The sequence below is a fragment of the Malaclemys terrapin genome, chromosome 3 (assembly GCF_027887155.1).
Source record: "Malaclemys terrapin pileata isolate rMalTer1 chromosome 3, rMalTer1.hap1, whole genome shotgun sequence".
In the NCBI taxonomy this organism is placed as follows: Eukaryota; Metazoa; Chordata; order Testudines; family Emydidae; genus Malaclemys; species Malaclemys terrapin.
The window spans coordinates 85,923,785-85,943,778 of record NC_071507.1 but is presented as its reverse complement, the minus strand read 5'-3'; the positions used below and the strand labels follow the sequence as shown (position 1 = coordinate 85,943,778).

Here is a 19,994-nt window from a genome sequence, read left to right as displayed (position 1 = left end):
ACTCATTCAATCAAGGAAGAGAACCATATTATTCAACATGTTTGTCCAAAACTAAACACCACCGCTCACATTCAAACACTCAGCAAACAATCTACAGGTAAATTTATTTGCAGATATGTTCAATGAATCATTCTGAATAATGAATAAATTCAAGAAAATTGTGATCGGTTTATGAACTAAAAAAAAAAGGGAAATCCATTGACTAAATAATCTGTTAGTTATTACGATGCAACCAGCTTTAATTGCTGCCATAATGTTCTGTGACTGACTGTGCCACTCTGTAATTGCGGAATCTAAATCGGTTTACGTCCTAATTGGGAGGTAACAACTCTCTTTTGTACCTATCACATGTCATTGGATAAACTATCTGTGGGTAATGCTGGCCATTTCCACATGGCTTCACACAGACAATGCTCTTCAATCAGAAGGGCTATTTTTGTGAGTTTTTTGACGAGTGTATTGCAATGTGTGGTGATTTGAAAGTAGAAAGAACCAGTCAGAGGAACAAGTTGAAATGCTAAGAAAATACACAAATATACAAATATTCTATTTATCTAGCAAATCTGAGATCAACATTTAGTTCACAGAGATCCCATAACTCAGTACTTATGAAACTGTGAAATGAAGTTTTTGCAATAAATAAAACCAAGAGGACCCCTATCACTATTTCCTTACAGACCATCCTCAGAACTTATCTATCATATGAACTCATTATAAACAGCTTCTATGGTTCAACAATGCCACACTTTACTTCAATGAAAAAAGAGAATGGAAGACTAACAAATGTGATGTATACATTTAAAGATGAAAAAAAGATAGCTTACCATTATATGTTCAAGTAGAGAATCTATTGCGACTATATTATCAAAATAGGTTCTGTAAAGAAGAAGAGATAAAAAATTAGTAAGTAATGTTATTTAGATTGCTGTAGGATTTGGGCAGGTTCCAAGTTTTAATCCTTTTTGGATAAACATGCAACTCTGTTAAAATAAATAAATTAAATAAATTAAATAAATGAATGAATAAATAGAGAGCCTACCATATGCTGCTTCAGGCCCCTATTTAGCAAAACACTTCAGCACATGATTCAGTACTTTGCTGCCTTTCAGGGTGAGTATTCCTTACAAACGCTCTCTCTCTCTCTCTCTCTCATTAAATGCTTTAACATATGCATTATTTAATTGCTTCCAAATATACTTTATTAGGTTACTTGTCAAAATTAATGTCATACTAAACCACTTTTCCTGATGGAGGCAACAACTTAGACAACATTTAAATGAATGTTCTTTATTAACCCAGTATCAGGGGGTAGCCGTGTTAGTCTGTATCTACAAAAACAACAAGGAGTCTGGTGGCACCTTAAAGACTAACAGATTTATTTGGGCATAAGCTTTCGTGAGTAAAAACCTCACTTCTTCGGATGCATAGAGTGAAAGTTACAGATGCAGGTATTATATGGCATTATAATGCCTGCATCTGTAACTTTCACTCTATGCATCCGAAGAAGTGAGGTTTTTACTCACGAAAGCTTATGCCCAAATAAATCTGTTAGTCTTTAAGGTGCCACCAGACTCCTTGTTGTTTTTATTAACCCAGGTATCGCATGGTGTGGCTGGAGAGAAAGACTGACCTTGTGGTTGCAAAGAAAGAACGGAGATCTCATTCTCACTATGAAGTGAGATTGTCCAAGGAGAGTCAAAAGTATTGAAAGCTAAAGGTCAAACTTTTTAGTAAAAAAAGCCTAAATCTTCCACATACCCAGACTTAATAAACTTTGGATTACAACATTCCTACAGACAGAAAAAGACATTGTCCCATGGCCTTGAGCACATATACAGCTCCCTTTGTGTTGGGTCCAGGGGGAAGGAAATATATAATAAATTAATTTTGCATTTCCAGTGACTGCATGAAATGTGGAGCATTTATATTCTGTACCCATTCTAAAACTGTACAGAAAATATCCCAGTAACACTGCGTGTCAACAATTTGCTCAATGAATTGGAAACCTGCTTTCTATAAAATATAAAGTACAGACCATTTTTAAAGGCAATTCATATTATTTTGTTGCTAGTGCAAGCCCTTTACCTGCAACTGCTTGGACAGTTGTCACTACATGAGTTCCTAGTTTTGTGGGTGAAATAAATTTTTCTGCAGACAGTGATAATCCTAATCACTGATATGATGAATCATATTTATTTACCTATAAAATTCCCAGCATTAAAATATTAAAGCCACAGGTGCTTTTAGAAGGTTTTAGGGTAATCTAGAGATACAAGATGGATGAGGTAATATCTTTTATTGGACCAACTTCTGTTGGTGAGACAGACAAGCTTTTGAGCCACACCGAGCTCTTCTTCACCAACAGAAGGTGATCCATTAAAAGATATTACCTCACCCATCTTGTCTCTCTAATACCCTGGAACTGACACAGCTACAACTACTCTGCATACAACATTAGGGTAATCTGTCAGATGTAGCAGGCCACCTGATCCTAAAACAGGTAGGCCTTGATTCATCCCGAGTTTTACAGCAGGTTCTGTCAGTACAGACTAGTAGCACAAAGTCTGCTTGGTTGGGTGGAGGCACAACAGTGGAAAATACCTGCACCAATGGGGGCATTAGGGAATGCCAGTGCAGAAATGGGTGGTGCTGGCGAGGGAGGGGCTTGGGTGACAGAAAACACACTGAGTCCTGGCAGAAATTAAATTCTGGGGAAAGTAGTAGTGTAAACACCACCTGCACTCCCCATTTATGGCAAAGTTCCCCCTCAAGCTCAGAAGCCCCCTCACTAGAGAAGCTGACCCACACTGCTGTATTCTCATAGTAAGACAGAGGGCCAGACATTTTTTTTAAATTGTAAGTATGACAAGGCATCTGGGAAAATAAAATAGTCTTGGATACTCTCTGTCATCATCACAAAGACAATGGAAAGACTTCATCCACACAGCCCTTGAATTTACTATATTATTCTAGACAAGGCGTCAACCCTTTGTGCTGCAGCTGTTGTTTCTTCAGATTAAGGAGATGTTACTTACCTGCACAGTAACTGGAGTTCTTTGAGATGTGTGGTCGCTATCTGTATTCCACTTGAGTTATGCATGTACTGCATGTTCTTGATATCAGAAAACTTTTGCTAGCTGTATCCACTGGTTCATGCCTGCGCCCTTCTCCTCCCTCATACTCCAAATCGAGGGCATAAGGGGCAGTGAGGACTGCCTGCCTCTCCAGTTACCTTTCAACTGTGAATAGCCCTGGGATAGGAGGGTAGGTAGTGCAATACAGACCACATATCTCAAAGAACTCCAATTAATGTACAGGTAAATAATCTTTTCTTCTTCTTCTTCTTCAAGTGGTTGTCCCTATGTGTATTCTACCTGAGGTGACGTATAAGCAGTATTCATTGAGGAGGACAGTGCAAGGGATGCTGCTGTACCACATATTGAAGGACTGCTAAACCAAGAGGCTTCTGCTATAGAAGCCTGTACCAGGGCAAAATGTCTAACAAAGGTACAGATGGAGCTCCATGTTGCCACTTGGTAGATATCTAGAAGGATGTCTCAAAGTGAGGCTACTGAGGTAACCTGGGTTCTGGTTGAATGGCTCTCACCACCTGAGGGGGAGTAGTCACTGATAGTTTGTAATGTATCAGGATTCAGACCAAAATCTCTATAAAGAGACAGCTTCTCTTCTCATGTATTTGGCAAAGGAAACAATCAGTTTGGGAGATTTTCTAAGGGGCTTCGTCCCTGTAGGTAAAAGACCAGGGCTTGGCGAACATCCAGAGAGTGGAGTATTATGTCCTCTCTAGTGACATGGGCATTTGGATAGAAGACAGGTGGGTGTATGACTTGGTTCAGATGGAATTCCAAGATTACTTTAGGAGACTATATCCTAAAGTCAGGAAATCCTTATCCTCATGGAAGACCATACATGGATGGTCAGCTATAAGAGCATTCAGCTTACTGACTCTTCTTCCTGAGGTGATTGCCATGAGAAAGGCCACCTTCATCGAGAGATGTGTGAATGAGGATGAAACTAATGGTTCAAATGGGGTCTTCATCAGTGCTGATAAGACAAGATTGGATGTTCCATGTTAGGGTGGGTCTCAGCACTGGAGGAAAGGTTCTGATGAGCCCTTTTAAATCCTTCCTGTGGTAGGATGGGTGAAGACTGGAGGGCTTCCCACTAGAGGCAGAAAACTGCTAAAAGCCACCACATGAACATGCAAAGAGCTGAGGGATAATCTCATGTTTTTCGAGAGAGGAGCTAGTCTAAAATAGTAGGGATTTCAAAAGTTTCTGAAGGTATTCACCAATGTTTGCCTCAGGTAGAGAATTTCTTTTCCATTTTGTGGCATAGTGTTTTCTTGTGGAATCTTTCCTACTATTGCTAAGGATTGTACTGCCACTTAATGTGCCTTTTCTATGTCCGTCATCCAGCTAAATAACATATTGTTAGATGGAGGAATACTGGATTGGAGTGTTTGATTCTGCCTTCATCTTGAGTCAGTAGGTCTGGGAAGAAGTGAATATGGACACAAGGGCTTGAGGCCATCTGGAGAATGCTCAAAAACCAGAACTGTCTAGGCCACTGGGGGGTAATCAGGATAATCAGCTCTCTCTCTCTCTTGTTTGGTCTTCCTCAGAACTTCAGGTTCCCCTGAGATGCAAAGAGCTCCCACAATGGTAATGTCCATTGCTGAAAGATACTTCATACCACTGAGTTGTGCAGTTACCACTCATGGTACTTGGAGAAATACAGATAGTTGGGTTTGTGATGACCAGAAGACCTGCATGGTGAATTGCCTGCCAGGTGTGAAGGTTGCAGGCTTCTCGAGACATCTAGATAGATGTATGTGTGGTGCTGGGAAGGAACTGGTGGCCATGGTACCTGTAGATACCAGTGACAAAGTGAAAGGTAGGAGAGAAATCCTGGAGGCCAAATTTTGGCGGATAGGTAAGAGAGTAAAGACCAGGACCTCTACAGTAGTATTCTGTGAAATGCTTCCAGTTCCATGCTCAGGGCCAGCTAGATAGACAGAACTCCAGGGTTTCAATACATGGATGAGATGATGGTGTTGGGAGAACAGGTTTAGGTTTATTAATAACTTGGAATCTTTGAGGAAAAGAGAATTTTATACAGGAAGGATGGGTTCCACCTAAACCAAAATGGAACCAGACTGCTGGCATGTAAAATTTAAAAGGCCGCAGATGAGTTTTTAAACTAAGGCCTAAGGGAAAGCCAACAGGTGTGAAGGAGCATATGATTTGGAGAGATACAGCCCTTAGGGGAGGATTTATTTAAGAAGACAATCTATACACTAGTAAACAGGAGAGGATAAAAGTTGATAAAGTACAAGTAAGAGCTGAAGAGAAACAGTCATATGAAAAAGAGACCCATTCAGTTACAACACATGAAGGCAGACAATTAATATTGACAAGTTTTATAAGTGCTTGTATATGAATTCAAGAAATATAAATACTAAGATGGGTGAACTTGAGGGCCTGGTATTAAATGAGGATATTGATATAATAGGCATCACAGAAACTTGGTGGAATGATGATAATCAATGGGAGGTGGTAATATCACGGGACAAAATATATAGGAATGACAGAGTAGATCACGCTGGTGAAAGAGGGATACTGTATGTAAAAGAAAGCATAGAGTCAAAAATAGTAACAATCTTAAATGAATCAAACTGTACCACAGAATCCCTATGGATAGAAATTCCATGCTTGAATAATAAGTGTATAGAAGTAGGAATACACTACTGACCACCTGACCAGATGGTGACAGTAATTGTGAAATGCTCAGGGAGATTAGACATGCTACAAAAACAGAAAACCCCATAGAATAGGGGATTTCAACTAACCCCAAATTGACTAGACACATGTCATCTCAGAATGGGATGCAGAGATAAAATTTATAGACAACATATGACTGGTGCTTGGAGCAGCTAGCCCTGGAATCAACAAGCAGTGATCACTTCTTAATTTAGTCCTAAGTGGAGCACAGGATCTGGGCCAAGAGGTGAACATAGATGAACTACACAATAACAGCAACCATAATGTAATTAAATTTAACATTCCTGGGGGGCCGAGGGAAATATCAAAGAAAACCACCACAATCATTTTTTAAACTTCAAAAGGGGGAACTACATTAAAATGAGGAAACTAGTTAAATGGAAATTAAAAGGAACAGTCACAAGAGTGAAATGCCTGGAAGCGGCATGGAAACTATTTAAACACACCATAATAAAGGCTCAAATTAAAGGGATACCCCAAATAAAAAGAACTGCAAGAGGACCAAAAAATGCCACCATGGCTAAAAAGCAGAGTAAAAGAGGTGGTTAGATGCAAAAAGGCATCCTCTAAAAATTGGAAGTCAAATCCTACTGAGGAAAATAGAAAGTAGCATAAACTCTAGCAAGTGAAATATAAAAGTATGATTAAACAGTCCAAAAAAGAATCTGAAGATTAACTAGCAAAAGACACAAAAACTAAGAGCAAGTTTTTTTTAAAACACATCAGAAGCAAGAAACCTGCCAAACAATCAGTGGGCTCTCTGGATGATCGAGGTGCTAAAGGAGCACTCAAAAAAGACAAGGCTGTTGTGGAGAAGCTAAGTGAATTCTTTGCATCCGCCTTCACTCCAGAGGATGTGAAGGAGATTGGCACTCCTGAGCCATTCTTTTTAGGTGACAGATCTGAGGAATGGTCTCAGATTAAGGTGTCAATAGAGGAGGTTTTGGAACAAACTGATACATTAAACATTATTAAGTTACCGGTATACCAGATGGTATTCACCCAAGAGTTCTGAAGGAACTCAAATATGACATTGCAGAACTACGAACTATGGTATGTAACCTATCACTTAAATCAGCCTCTGTACTAGATGGCTGGCTGATAGCTAATGTAACACCAATTTTTTAAAAAGGCACCAGAGGTGATCTGGCAATAAAAGGCCGATAAGCCTGACTTCAATACTGGGCAAATTGGTTGAAAGTATAGTAAAAAACAGAATTATCAGACACATTGATGAACACGATATGTTAGGGAAGAGTCAACATGACTTTTGTAAAGGGAAATCATGCCTCATGAATCTATTAGAATTCTTTGAATGTGTCAAACATGTGGACAAGGGTGATCCAGTTGAGACAGTGGACTTTCAGAAAACATCTGACGAAGTCCCACATCAAAGACTCTGAAGCAAAGTAAGCAGTCATGGGATAAGACAGACTGTCCTCTCATGGATCAGTGTTTGGTTAAAAGATAGAAAACAAATGGTAGGAATAAATGGTCAGTTTTCACAATGTAAAGTGGTAAATAGCAGGGTCCCCAAGGATCTGCACTGGGACTTGTGCTGTTCAAAAACGGGTAAACAGTTAGGTACAAAGCTGGCAGATGAAACAAAATTACTCAAGATAGTTAAGTCCAAAGCTGACTGCGAAGAGTTACAAAGGGATCTCTCAAAACTGGGTGACTGGGCAACAAAATGGCAGATGAAATTCAGTGTTGATAAATGCAAAGTAATGCACATTGGAAAACATAATCCCAACAATACATATTAAATGATGGGGTCTAAGTTAGCTATTACTGCTCAATAAAGAGATCTTGGAGTCATCGTGGATCATTCTCTGAAAACATCCGCTCAATGTGCATTGGCAGTCAAAAAAGCTAAAAGAATGTTACAAACCATTAGGAAAGTTATAGATAGTAAGACAGAAAATATCATAATGCCACTGTATAAATTGATAGTCCACCAACACCTTGAATACTGCATGCAGTTCTGGTCACGCCATCTCAAAAAAGATATTAGAATTTGAAAAGGTACAGAGAAAGGCATCAAAAATGATTAGGGGTATGGAACAGATTCCATATGAGGAGAGATTAAAAAGTCTTAGACTGTTCATCTTAGAAAAGAGACAACTCAGGGGGGATATAACAGAGGTCTGTAAAGTCATGAATGGTGTGGAGAAAGTGAATAAGGAAGCATTATTTATATCTTCATAAGAACCATGGATCACCAAATGAAATTAATAGACAGTAGATTTAAAATAAATATAAGGAAGTACTTCTTCACACAATACACAGTCAACCTGTGGGACAAAGTAAATGCCAACTATGATTTTAACTGCCACATTAACATGCTACTCATGTTTATTATTTCTTTTACTATTTTCCTAATTAAATGCATAGCTGAATTATAGGGAAGCAGTGGACTCTAAATTTTAATAAGCAATGTACTCCAAATTCTAATAAAGATGTAAAAGAATGCATATGTGCTGTGGCCATCTCCAATTACATTCTAAACATTAGCAACTTCACATATTTCTACAAAACAGTAGAAATGTGGTAAAATGTCTTAGATTTGAAGTGTAATGATCAGAAGACAAAATAAACACAGTAAGTGACACGAATCCAGATATAACACGGTAAAGCAGTAATCCGGGGGGGCTGGGCTGCGCACTCCAGAGGATCAAAGCAAGTTTGTTATAACACGGTTTCACCTATAACATGGTAAGATTTTTTGGCTCCCGAGGACAGCGTTATATCGGGGTAGAGGTGTACTTGTATTGTACAAGAGAAAGCCTCGAGCAGAATTGAAAAAGGAGCAAATGCAGATAGAGGAAACCCATAGCCAAACAGGGAAAATGGAAGGGAAGGACAAACATACACATTGCCAAGGAAAAATATGAATTGGTAACTTTCACTTATCAAAAAAGGAGCCTGTCACAGAAACAATCATTCAGCTGAAACTGTCTTGTTGCAAATCACACTTACTTTGATACGTCAAGCAGGAAGTCATTCAGTTCAGTCTGTTTGGCAAGACCCCTGCACACCTGAGGGAAACACATTATACATTGTTGCTTATGCCAGGAGAGCACTACACTCATAGTGAAACTGTAGGACAAACATTTTATTGGTCTAATCTGTATATAAACAAACAAGTGTAAGCAACTACATATACTGTAAAATGCACCAAACACTGTAAAATGCACCAAAAAGCTAATACAGATTTGTGTGTCAGGCTTCAAGTTTAAATATCTTTTTGCAGAGCTGTGGCTATGTTAATATGGATAAGCAATACATTTCTGCATCTCTGCTAAAAAAAATACTGCCTATTGTTCAGTGCTGTAAAATCTGAGGTGCCATTGGCTGGCATCTTTAGGTCCTGCTATGAAATCAACTTAACTACTGCCTTTCCATAACAAATTCTACAGCCTTGCTGGGAATGCTAATAGCATTTGTTTCCTTTATCCCTTATCCTGTTCCTTCATCACTTCTCTCAGCTTGCCAAAAGAAGCCCATAAAGGCACCAAATGAGTGAAGTGAAGCAGAATTGCTAGACTCCCCTTTCCCATGCTCTTTCTTTGGGGAAGTCAACAGGATTACAGAGACCGAATACAATTAACAGTGCAGGGAAAGGAAAATATTGCTAGATGAAGTGAGGACTTTGAACCCCATTGCTACTTCACCAGATTTCATATTCATTTCATATTAGTTGACAAAAGAATTTTACTCCTAGAATGTGCAGGGAGCTTTGCAGAAAGAATAAATAAAGAAAGAATACCGCTATGCACCTTTTGTATCATAAAATACCGTTCTAATCTGATAATGCTTTATGCATGTGCAAAGTGGACATAAATAAATACACAAAATGTGAAGACTCAGACCCACAGTTTCTACTTAGATTTACTCTATGGTTCCTTAAAAGTGCTATGAAAATAATTAACAATTAGGCTAATGGATGACTTGATCACAATCTCTGGAGAACAAAATTTTGATAATTGGTTCTTGAGTCTAGCAGACAAAGGTATTAACATGATCCAATGGATGAAGTTGAAAAAAAGAAATTCAGACTGGAATAAGGCACACATTTTTAACAGTGAGGACAATTAGCCATTGGAACAATTTACCAATGGTGCTGGTGGAATCTCCATCGCTGCCAACTTTTAAATCAAGATTACATAGTTTTCTAAGTTATGGGCTCCGATTTTTAAAGGAATTTAGGCATTGCTGCACTGAGTCTTCCAATGCCTAACTGGTTTAGGAGTCTACATCTTATTTTTCAAAATGGATTTAGGCACTTAATCAAGGGGACAGACAATGGGATTTAGGCTCCTAAATCCCTTTTGAATATATGTTTTAGGCTCCTAAGTCAGGTGTTGCAAAGCTGAGCACAGCAACGCCTAAATACCTTTAAAATCTGGGCCTTGTTCTAGGTCAAACAGGAATTAATTCAGGGCTGTCCTATGGCCTGTATTCTGCACATGATCAGATTAGATTATCACAATGGTCCCTATGAGCCTAGTCTATGAATTCAGACTCACCTGTACTTGATGTATTGCTACCGAGGCCCATGCAAGATTTGCTGTTGCAACCTGAAACAAAATATAAGAAACTAACTTTGAGGAAGTCCAGTAAATTTCAAACCAGTTCTATCATACTTTTTTTGATCCAGCTGCTAAATGTCTTTGAATATTCTAACACTTCACCTGCTGAGATGTTTTAGATCACCGACAGGGAACTATATTTTGCGGGGGAGGGAGGACAGACAATGAATTTATTAAAGGTGTAACCTGACTACCAGGGGTTTATTGTTCTAAAAGAGTATTCAGGTCACACACAGGAAGTGTTTAATACTTCTCATTTGTTTTGTGCCATTGGGAGGCTCACAGAGCTGTGCTCTCCAGAGGCAGCATGAAAGATTCACCCCCAACAAATACAAGACAGAAGCAGCCCTTCCAAGAACTCACGAGGGGCTTTAAAAACTACATTTCATACATTGTTCAAATGTTTCTGCCACACAATGAAAGATCCCATGATAATGAAATATTCTTTGTGAGGAACAATCCATTAAACAACTAATATTTCTAAGGTAAAATCTCTGCTTGTGGACAGGCATTGCTTTTTTCATTGCCATTTGTGTTGCAGAAGAATCAGATATGATCACTAAAACAAGACTACTGTTTAAAATATGTCAGTTTCTGTACAACATTTCAAACAAATGTCATGTAATTTGTAGTTAACTAAGTTTAAATAAGATGTGCTATCAGGCACACTCTCCTGTCCTCAGAGCACACAGGTTTTGTTGGGAACAAACAGAACTGTATAAAGTCTACTGCCATATACACTATTACCGCGTTTCTCAACTGCGGTGCGCGGACCACTGGGGTTCCCCGAGGGTATCCCAGGGGGTCCGCGGGCCCCGCTGATCAACTCCTCCCCCTCCCTTCCCAGTGCCTCCTGCACCCAAACTCTCTTCCAGAGCTCGCACCCTGCATCCACCTCTGTGAGTGAGGGTGGGGGAGAGCAAGCAACAGAGGGAGGGGGGTTGGAGGGAGCAGGGGTGGGGCCTCAGGGAAGGGGCAGGGCAGAGGCTTGGCCTTGGGGAAGGGGCAAGGGCTGAGCAGGAGGTTTGGGGGTCCCCAAAAATGTTTACATCAAAATGGGGGTCCTCGGGTTCCTAAAATTTTAGAACCGCTGCTCTGTTAATATACATATTTCCTATAGAAGATACTGTAGCTTTTTTAACTGCATAACTGTGGCATAAGATGTTTTGTGAGATAAAATTAAAAAGATTAAAAGGATACAAGCTACCTTAAAAATTCTTAGATTAGAACTAAAACATTTTATGCAGCATTATTTATTTCTTAAACAAAAAGCTAATGAATTATTGGAACTGTGGCAATTAGTTTAAAGTAAGTCCCAAATGTAAACAAATTGTCCAATATATACACAGCTTTGTACAGAACAAAATATGTGTAAGACCTACAAGAAGTATGCTTTTATTAACTGTTGAAGTTACTCTAGGGAAGGGGAGGTTACTCACCCTGTGTAGTAACTATAGTTCCATAGCTTTATTACTTTGGCACAAAGAGAAGGGGATCTTGCCAACCATTGATGGTTGATGTAAAACATGCAAGCTATGCTGTCTGTCATGATATTAACAGATTTGTCTCGGATTCCTGACTGCCCTCGGCTCCAGAAGGTTGATGTGTAAATGACCTTTTTGGGCAGACCATCTGCCCTGAATGGTATATGTCCCTAGATGAGCCTCCCAACCCAACGATGAAGCTAAATTTGTCTTTATGGTGATGGTTGGAGCTGACTGGATAAAGGGGATGCTGGCACAGACATTGTGAAGGTTCTTCAGACTGTTTGTTCAGTATATAAACTGGAAGCAGAGAAGGCACCATCTTGCATAATACGTTATGGCAGCATCTACCTTTGTATGTCCCAGAAGCTGAAGACTATTTCTTGTCAAAGTCTGGGGGCTTATTTGAATTTTTGTAATGAGGTTTGAATGAGTCGAGAATTAGTCCATGGGGAGGTAAGCTCTGGCTGCTACTGTGTCTAAGGAGACCCCTATGAATTCTATCCTTTGTACAGGGGGCAAAGTGGACTTTTCTACACTGACCTGGAGACGTAGCCTGAGGAAAAGGACAAAGCTGTCTTCATGGTGGAAAGAACCTCACAGAAAGACCAGCCTTTGAGCAGCCAATTGTTGAGGTATGGAAAAACTATCATCACCCTCCAACACAGACAGGCAGCAACCACTGCCAATACCTTTGAGAATACACTTGGAGCAGAGAAAAGGCCGAATGGAAGTACCCAACACTGGAAGTGGTCTTGGCTGACCAGAAACCAAAGGAATCTCATTGTGAGATGAGTAAATTGTGATATGAAAATATGCATCCTGAAGGTTGAGGGCCAAAAACCATTCACCGGGATCCAATGATGGACTTTTTAGCTGCAACGGTCCCCATCCCGAATGTCTGTGCTTTCACTAAGATGTTCTCGAGTCTTAGCTCTAGACTAGGTCTCCATTCTCCGTTCTTCTATGGGAGTGGAGAATACTTGGGAGTCAAATCCCTTCTCCCCAGGCTGAGCAGGAACTGGTTCTATGGCTCCTAAGCATAGAAGGGAACTGATTTCCAGTCTCAAGTATTTGTGAGAGGGATCCTTGAAAATGGACAAGGAAAGGGGGTGGGGTAGGAGATGCAGGTAAAATGAATGCAGTAACCTGATCTTATAAACTCCAAGTTCAAGTGGAGAGCCAGGTGGTCCCAAGGAGACGTGTAATTCCAGCAGCTGTGTCAAATCTGGCACCAATTAATGCTCAGTACTCATCAGGGGAGGGGAGACTCAGCATCATCTGAAACTAACAGGTAGTTGGAATACCTAAACTCCTGCAAGACCATGTGGGTTAGTGGTACAGAGACAGGAGTCTACCTGGATGAGTGTGTTGCAATCAGGGGCGGCTCTAGGCACCAGCAAAGCAAGCACGTGCTTGGAGCAGCCCATTTGCAGGGTCGGCAGCCGGGGGATCCAGCCTGGGAGCTGAGAACCAACAGGGAGCCCTGGGAGCTGTAGTTCCTTGGTTAGCTCCCTGCCTATAGAGCCAGCCCTGGAGCAGGGAAAGAACTACATTTCCCAGCATTCCCTTGGCCACTACCAACAGGAAAGAGGGGGAGGGAGTGAGGAAGCTGAGACCTCATGCTGCAGCCTGCTATGAATGGAGAGCTGCACTGTGAAGGGTAGGAATACCATATTTTAACATTCAAAAAATAGGACACTCCACAGGGCGGGAGGGTAGCCCCACCCTGCCACCATCCACTCCCTCCGACTGCCCCCCACAGAAACCCTAACCCATCCAACACCCCTGCTCCCTGTCCCCTGATCACCCACTCTTGGGACCCCGGCCCCAACTGCCCCCCAGGACCCCACCCCTATCTAAGCCCCACTGGTCCTTGTCCCCAACTGCCCCCTCCTGAGACCCCCCCCCAGGACCCCACCCTCTACCTGTCCCCTGACAACCCCCTGTGACTCCCATGCCTATCCAACTGCTCCCTGTCCCTTGACTGCCCCCCCCCGGAACCCCTTACCCCTTCTCCAACCTCCCAGCCCCCTTACCGTGCCTCTCAGACCAGTGTGTCTGGCTTCGCGCAGCGCCAGACACGCTGCTGCATACATGCTGCGTGCTCCCCTGCGGAGCCACAGCTCCCCCCCCCCCACCAGCACCTGCCTTCCAGATTTGAACACCTCAAAATTCAGGAGTGCTCAAGCTCAGTTTGGGCAGCTGTTACTTCATTTCTCCCAAATCAAATATACTGATCAACTGTAACTTGCTGTAGAAAAAGTAGGATAAAATTGAGCAAGAAATGCTTCCCAGTGGTTATTAGGTCTTGCTAATTTTAATTGCTATTTTCAACAGCCATTGCCTTTTTGTTTGTTTGTTTGTTTGTTTAAAAGGAAGACAGTGATATTGCATTGGCAAATTCCCCATAGAAAGAAAGAGTGGAACAAAAGAATAATAAAAAGGCACCTCAACTTTTCCTCATTTATGTAGGGCAGTCTTATAATATGCATCCAGATATCCTCCAATCATACAAGCTGAAAATTGTTCCACTTTACTGCAGTTCTGTAACCATATAGGAACCAATCCTGTCTGTGTTCTGTGCACATCTAAAATTCCTGCTGAATGAACGGCCCTGGGAGCGAGTTACCAGTGACCCAGGGCTGCGGCGGAAGGAAGGTGCAGGTGGGGGGGGGAGAGCCCAGGGCTGGGGCGGCAGGAGGTGTGTGGGGGGGCAATGGGGGTAGGAGGAAGCCCAGAGCTGGGGCGGCAGGGTGTGTGTGGGAGGGGGGGAGAGCCCAGGGCTGGGGCGGCAGGGGTGCGGGTCGGGGGGGAGAACCCAGGGCTGGGGCAGCAGGGGGGTGCGGCAAGGAACTCAGGACTGGGACGGGGGGCAGCCAAACTTTTTTTTGCTTGGGGCGGCAAAAAACCTAGAGCCGGCCCTGGTTGCAATGGAAGTCGTCGGTACCAACAATGTTCACTGCCTCAAAGAGAGTGTGGTCTGAGATGGCTTTTTCGACTGAAGGAGTCATTGTGCTAGGTACCAGAGGTTGTGGAGGAAGGTCCATTGGTACCATCTTGCTAGAAGCAAGCTGTTTCTCTTTGCTGCCCTGATTGTGTTTTGATGGTACCAAAAATGGTTTAGGTACTGATGCAAACTTGGAATCAGGGCTCCTAGAGGAACTCAGAGTCTTAAAAGCACTATTGGTACAGGAGGAGCATGGAGCCTCAAATAGTACCCAACCCAGAACCTGAGGGCTTGGACATGGTCAACTTATGAGAAAACCAAGATCTTTTTCAAACAGGCTCTTTGTGAGGAGAGGTAAAACTCCTTTTCCGAAAGGCATTCCCAGAATGCGGTGTCATGGTAGAAAGGGCACTCTGTTCACTTGGAAACTCATAATCTGGGTCTGAGGCTGGGTGAAGAGAGCTCTCTATGATGAAGAATTGCAGTCTAATCTCTCAGTTTTCCAAGCCATTGGACTGATGCAGTTAAGGCATGTCAATTTTATAGCCAACAGTACACAAGGGAGTGATGTGGCCATCATCACGTCCAACTGCCTTTGACTGCCCTAACCCAATAGATCAAATATTGATTTTGCCCCGGGTGTACTGGAGGTGGCTTTTCTGTGGGAGACTGAGCAAGATTCAAACCTCTGACCTTTAGGATTGTAGTCCAGGACCTTAATCACTCAGCTACCACACCTCGAATAGCACTAAACCTCAGCTCTTAAGGTCTGAGCAGAAATTGCATTCTTAAGGTCTGAGGAATGTGCATGCCCCCAGATAAGGCATGCACCAGGAATGTCTGCTGCTGACCAGGATAGCCTATTGGTAGGTAAGGCAACACATGAATCTTGTAAAAAGCAACAGAGGGTCCTGTGGCACCTTTGAGACTAACAGAAGTATTGGGAGCATCTGAAGAAGTGAGGTTCTTACCCACGAAAGCTTATGCTCCCAATACTTCTGTTAGTCTCAAAGGTGCCACAGGACCCTCTGTTGCTTTTTACAGATTCAGACTAACACGGCTACCCCTCTGATACATGAATCTTGGTGATCCTGGCATACCCCCTCATCTGGAGGGAAAACCTCCCAAAAGGAGGGTGGGGGAGGACCCTTAACAGGCACTGCTACCAAACATCTCTGATCAAAGATACATGTAATACATGCGCACTTGAAGGGGAGCACCCATAAGCACAGTACTCGAAGAATAAATGCTTTTTAAAAGCTGACCATTTGAGCTCTTGGTAACTTGATAATGTTCTTTTAAACAGGAGCAGTTTCATTCTGTAACACTAGTTCATGCACTTGTAATAGCCTGAGCTTTCTCTGATCCACCCTTCCATAAAGGTGTTGATAACATCTATAAAATCTATTATTTTAAAAGTCATAATCAATAAACAATTGATAACAATATACTTGAAATTATTCCCACAAGATGGAACGAAACAATTAGAGAATTTTGTATGAAATCAATCTTCCCACTCAGAATACCAATGAGCATCAACCAGCCTTATAAAGCCCACTCTCCAAGTATGTAACAAGGCTCAATTACAAAAAATATCAAAACAAAATGAAGAAAGAAAGAAGGAAGTCTGGGGTCAGAAGTAGCTGGCATCACCTTGAATAGGGAAATTTAAAATAAAACAGTTGCAGCATTTTAGGCCTTACCTCCTGGTGACTGAGATGGAAGGCTTCTTTGCCCCAATGCCGATAAAGCTCCAGGATACCAATCAAATCACCAATTGCAGTGACAATCGGCAAACAAAGAACAGATTGGATACGAGTCCCTGATTCCAGTCCAGTACCTTTGGGAAATCGTTCATCCTAAAAAGTGCAAACAACATTTCATCAAATGTAAATATTATAACATTAATATAAAAAATAAATCAACATTTCTCTCTCAGCTGGCTGAACCACTTAGCACAAACAGCTAAACCCTTCACATTCAATAATTCAATCAAAAATGTCTCTCCATGGTTATTTTACAAATAGAAATGACCTTATCCAAAGTTAGAGTTGGTTATAGTAACAGATGCAAGTTTTGTATTTTTTTTTTTTAAAGTACATCTCTTTTACCCTCACACTCAGCAGAAATAGTATTTTATTGCTGAGACTAGTCTGGACAATGGCAGAAAGAAAACTAAATAGACTGGTAACTGAGGCTATGTCTACACTACAGCGGTAAGTCGACCTAAGTTATGCTACTCCAGCTACATGAATAACGTAGCTGGAGTCGACGTAACTTAGGTCGACTTACTGCAGTGTCTACACTGCGCTGGGTCGATGGGAGAGACTCTCCCATCAACTTCCCTGATTCCTCTCGTTCCGGTGGAACACTGGAGTTGACGGGAGAGCACCCTTCATTAGACCCACTAAATTGATCCCCAGTGCATTGATTGCAGCAGCGTCAATCCTGCAGTAGTGTAGACATAGCCTCAAATTGAATTGCAGCAACTCAAACCACAGGGTTAGCAAGCAGGCAATAGCCTCTGTGGGAGTAAGCAATCAAAGTGTAAGGCACTCACTAGGTGCCAAAGGCCCCATGGAGACACAAATCTGCACTAACAATTCCCAAACTATCCCAATACTGAGGACAAAAGTGTTTTCTCTCTACACCTATGCAAGACAGAAAGGCTCTTCCCCATATCTTATTGTGCTTTACCACCCACCCTTAGTATATCTGTTCTGAAACTTGTGCAAAAGTTACAGGAAAGAATGTCATAACAACGAACTGCTACCACAAAGGTGTGCCATTAATAAGATTGCCCCAGGCTTTACAGACCAAATGCCCCATGAAAGGGAACTTATCATGAATAGAAAAATTGCCCATATGTTATTTTTTACTGGGGTTGTAACTAATCCCGAGTTGTAACTGTGGGCCCGCACTCTTGAGCACTAGCCCTTTAATCCTCTACTCTGAACAGATGATCCTTGCAGTGTGCTCCAGGGAAAGGAGAACACCCCTCCTAGCTTGGCCAATGTGCTGTAGTGGCCAAAAAAAACAATGCCTTCCTCACCCCAAATAAGGTGATCAGTTTCCCCTTGAACATGACAGCGAGGGTCAATCTGAATGTCACCCATCGCCTGAAAGCAATTGTCACACAAACCAATGGTAAATAATCCCTCCCTCAGGCAACCCCAAAGGAAGGAGAATGTGGAGAACTTTAGGCTGTCAGGAAGGAACATACCAGGAGGATCCTACTTTCACTGGCAGACTCTTTTAGTGCCTGCTTGCATGAAGAGGGATAATGCAAGTCAGTGTACAAGGGCCTGCTGCATCCCCTGGTTGAAACACTCCCAAAGCCTCTGGAACCCATTCACCATGGTCAATAACCCCCTTGTAGAAAAGCAAACAAGAATAAGGGGTCTGGGAGGAGAGGAAAACAGGCCCGGTGGAAGCAGCCCTTGCACTTTTCCCAAATCCAACCCACAGGCCACCGTAACACTGCTCACTCTCTGCTGAGGTGGAGAGCCTGAATTCTAGAAGAACACAGACTAATCAGAAAAGATTTCTTCTGAGCCGAAGGTGAATGAGTCGGCACATATGGATATGCACAATCTTTGCAAATAAAGATCTATTTCCTAAGAGAAAAGCTGCCATGCTACACTGGTGCTCTGGTGAGAGTGTAAACCAGAAGACATCATTCATACATTTTCCCCCACAAAAACTCTAAAATTTGATTATGAATATGAAATATACATATATAAAACTTTAAGGTATTCACTGAAAACTACTGAGGACATTTTAAAGTAATGCAGTCAAGTAGTGTCATGTATTAAATCAAAATTTGGTTGGCTATGTGCAAGTTAATAGAGTGCCAGTCACTTTAGCATTTGGGCTTGGCGTACTGCCTGTTCTGAGGGCTAGCAAGGGAATTTTTGGCTGATCATGCTTTTTTCCCCCCATGGATTTTTATTGCACAGAAGTGTTATTTCCCTTTTCTGGCATAAAATGGTTATTTTTTAAAAAATGGATAACATTTGTAAAAGTTAAAAAATATATATATATAGGGAAGAGTTTTTATTAAATTAATCCAGACATAGAGAATTCAAGCTTCTGGTCAGACACTAATAGTAGCAATGTAAATTATTTACTGTATGAATAATCCAGTTTACATTTCAAGTAATACATTTTTTGAGAAAAAAAAAACATGTATGTATCTCTTTAAAAAGAGAAAGCACTTTACCCCCAGAATATCTTCTACTAACAAAGTTTTTCTATATTTGGCTACATATGCAGATATTGTGGTGCCAAGTGCAATGGGCCCTGCAGGAATGAGCTGTGGTTGTCCTTCCTTAGCTCCCGGAGGTGTGAACACACACAGGCTCTAATCAGAAGAAAGAAAATAAATGCCATTAGAAAGTTTCACTGTATTTGCACAGTAATTTGTGTTATTATGTACAATAAATAAGAAGAATTAAAGGATAAATTAAAATAATTTAGGTAGATCCATTTTTGAGCTGACGACAATGAAACTGAGGTGGACTGATGGCCTCAGCTTAATTCTGTCAACAACTGCATCAAGAGATAATAGCAAATTCAGCCCTGGCATAAGTGGATGCAACACCTATTGTAGTCAATAGCAGCTGTGCTCACTTACATCCGAAATCGATTCTGCCCTTTTGAATACATTATGTATCATATGGAACTCCAGAGCAGTAAGTGACCAGATAACAGAAAACTACTCTTTTGTCAAGGATACATTTACTTCCATCTTTTCAAAGAAAAGTTTTAACAAACACACATAACTCCAAGTTCTAATTTCTCTTTCCCGTTACTTCCCCACCTCTGTCTCCATGGTCAGGTGGCTTTGGCCCTGAACCTGCAATTGTATCCAGGCAGATCGATATTTGAACCCATGTGAAGCACGACTGACGACAGTGGGGCCTCTGAGCAAGTATGAACGTGTCCCCCTGCATGCATTCGGATTTGCTGCCTTTGCTACCCAAGAGCAATCTGAGCTGATTATGTTGCTGAAGACTCAGAATTAGTTATGACAACTTTAACTTTATGAAAGCCTTCCACAAAACAATGACTTTTTTTTTTTAATAACGCTGAAGTATAAACCAAGGTAGCATTAGTAAAGTAAATGGGGTCAGCACAGGAAAAAGCTGCTGGCTACATAGAT

The 19,994-nt window shown here is 41.5% G+C and overlaps 1 protein-coding gene across 5 annotated transcripts in view; it reads right to left on the bottom strand.

The window, feature by feature from the left end:
• The window catches only part of PDE10A (phosphodiesterase 10A), a 534,797-nt gene that overhangs the window by 49,884 nt on the left and 464,919 nt on the right, over positions 1 to 19,994 (bottom strand). For all 5 annotated transcript variants that reach the window (XM_054023695.1, XM_054023697.1, XM_054023694.1 and 2 more), the window contains exons 6-10: positions 19,053 to 19,193; positions 16,534 to 16,689; positions 10,334 to 10,384; positions 8,784 to 8,842; positions 825 to 876 (exon numbers count right to left, since the gene is read on the bottom strand). In XM_054023695.1, coding sequence (XP_053879670.1) covers positions 825 to 876; positions 8,784 to 8,842; positions 10,334 to 10,384; positions 16,534 to 16,689; positions 19,053 to 19,193 — 459 coding nt within the window. The remainder of the gene's footprint in view (positions 1 to 824; positions 877 to 8,783; positions 8,843 to 10,333; positions 10,385 to 16,533; positions 16,690 to 19,052; positions 19,194 to 19,994) is intronic.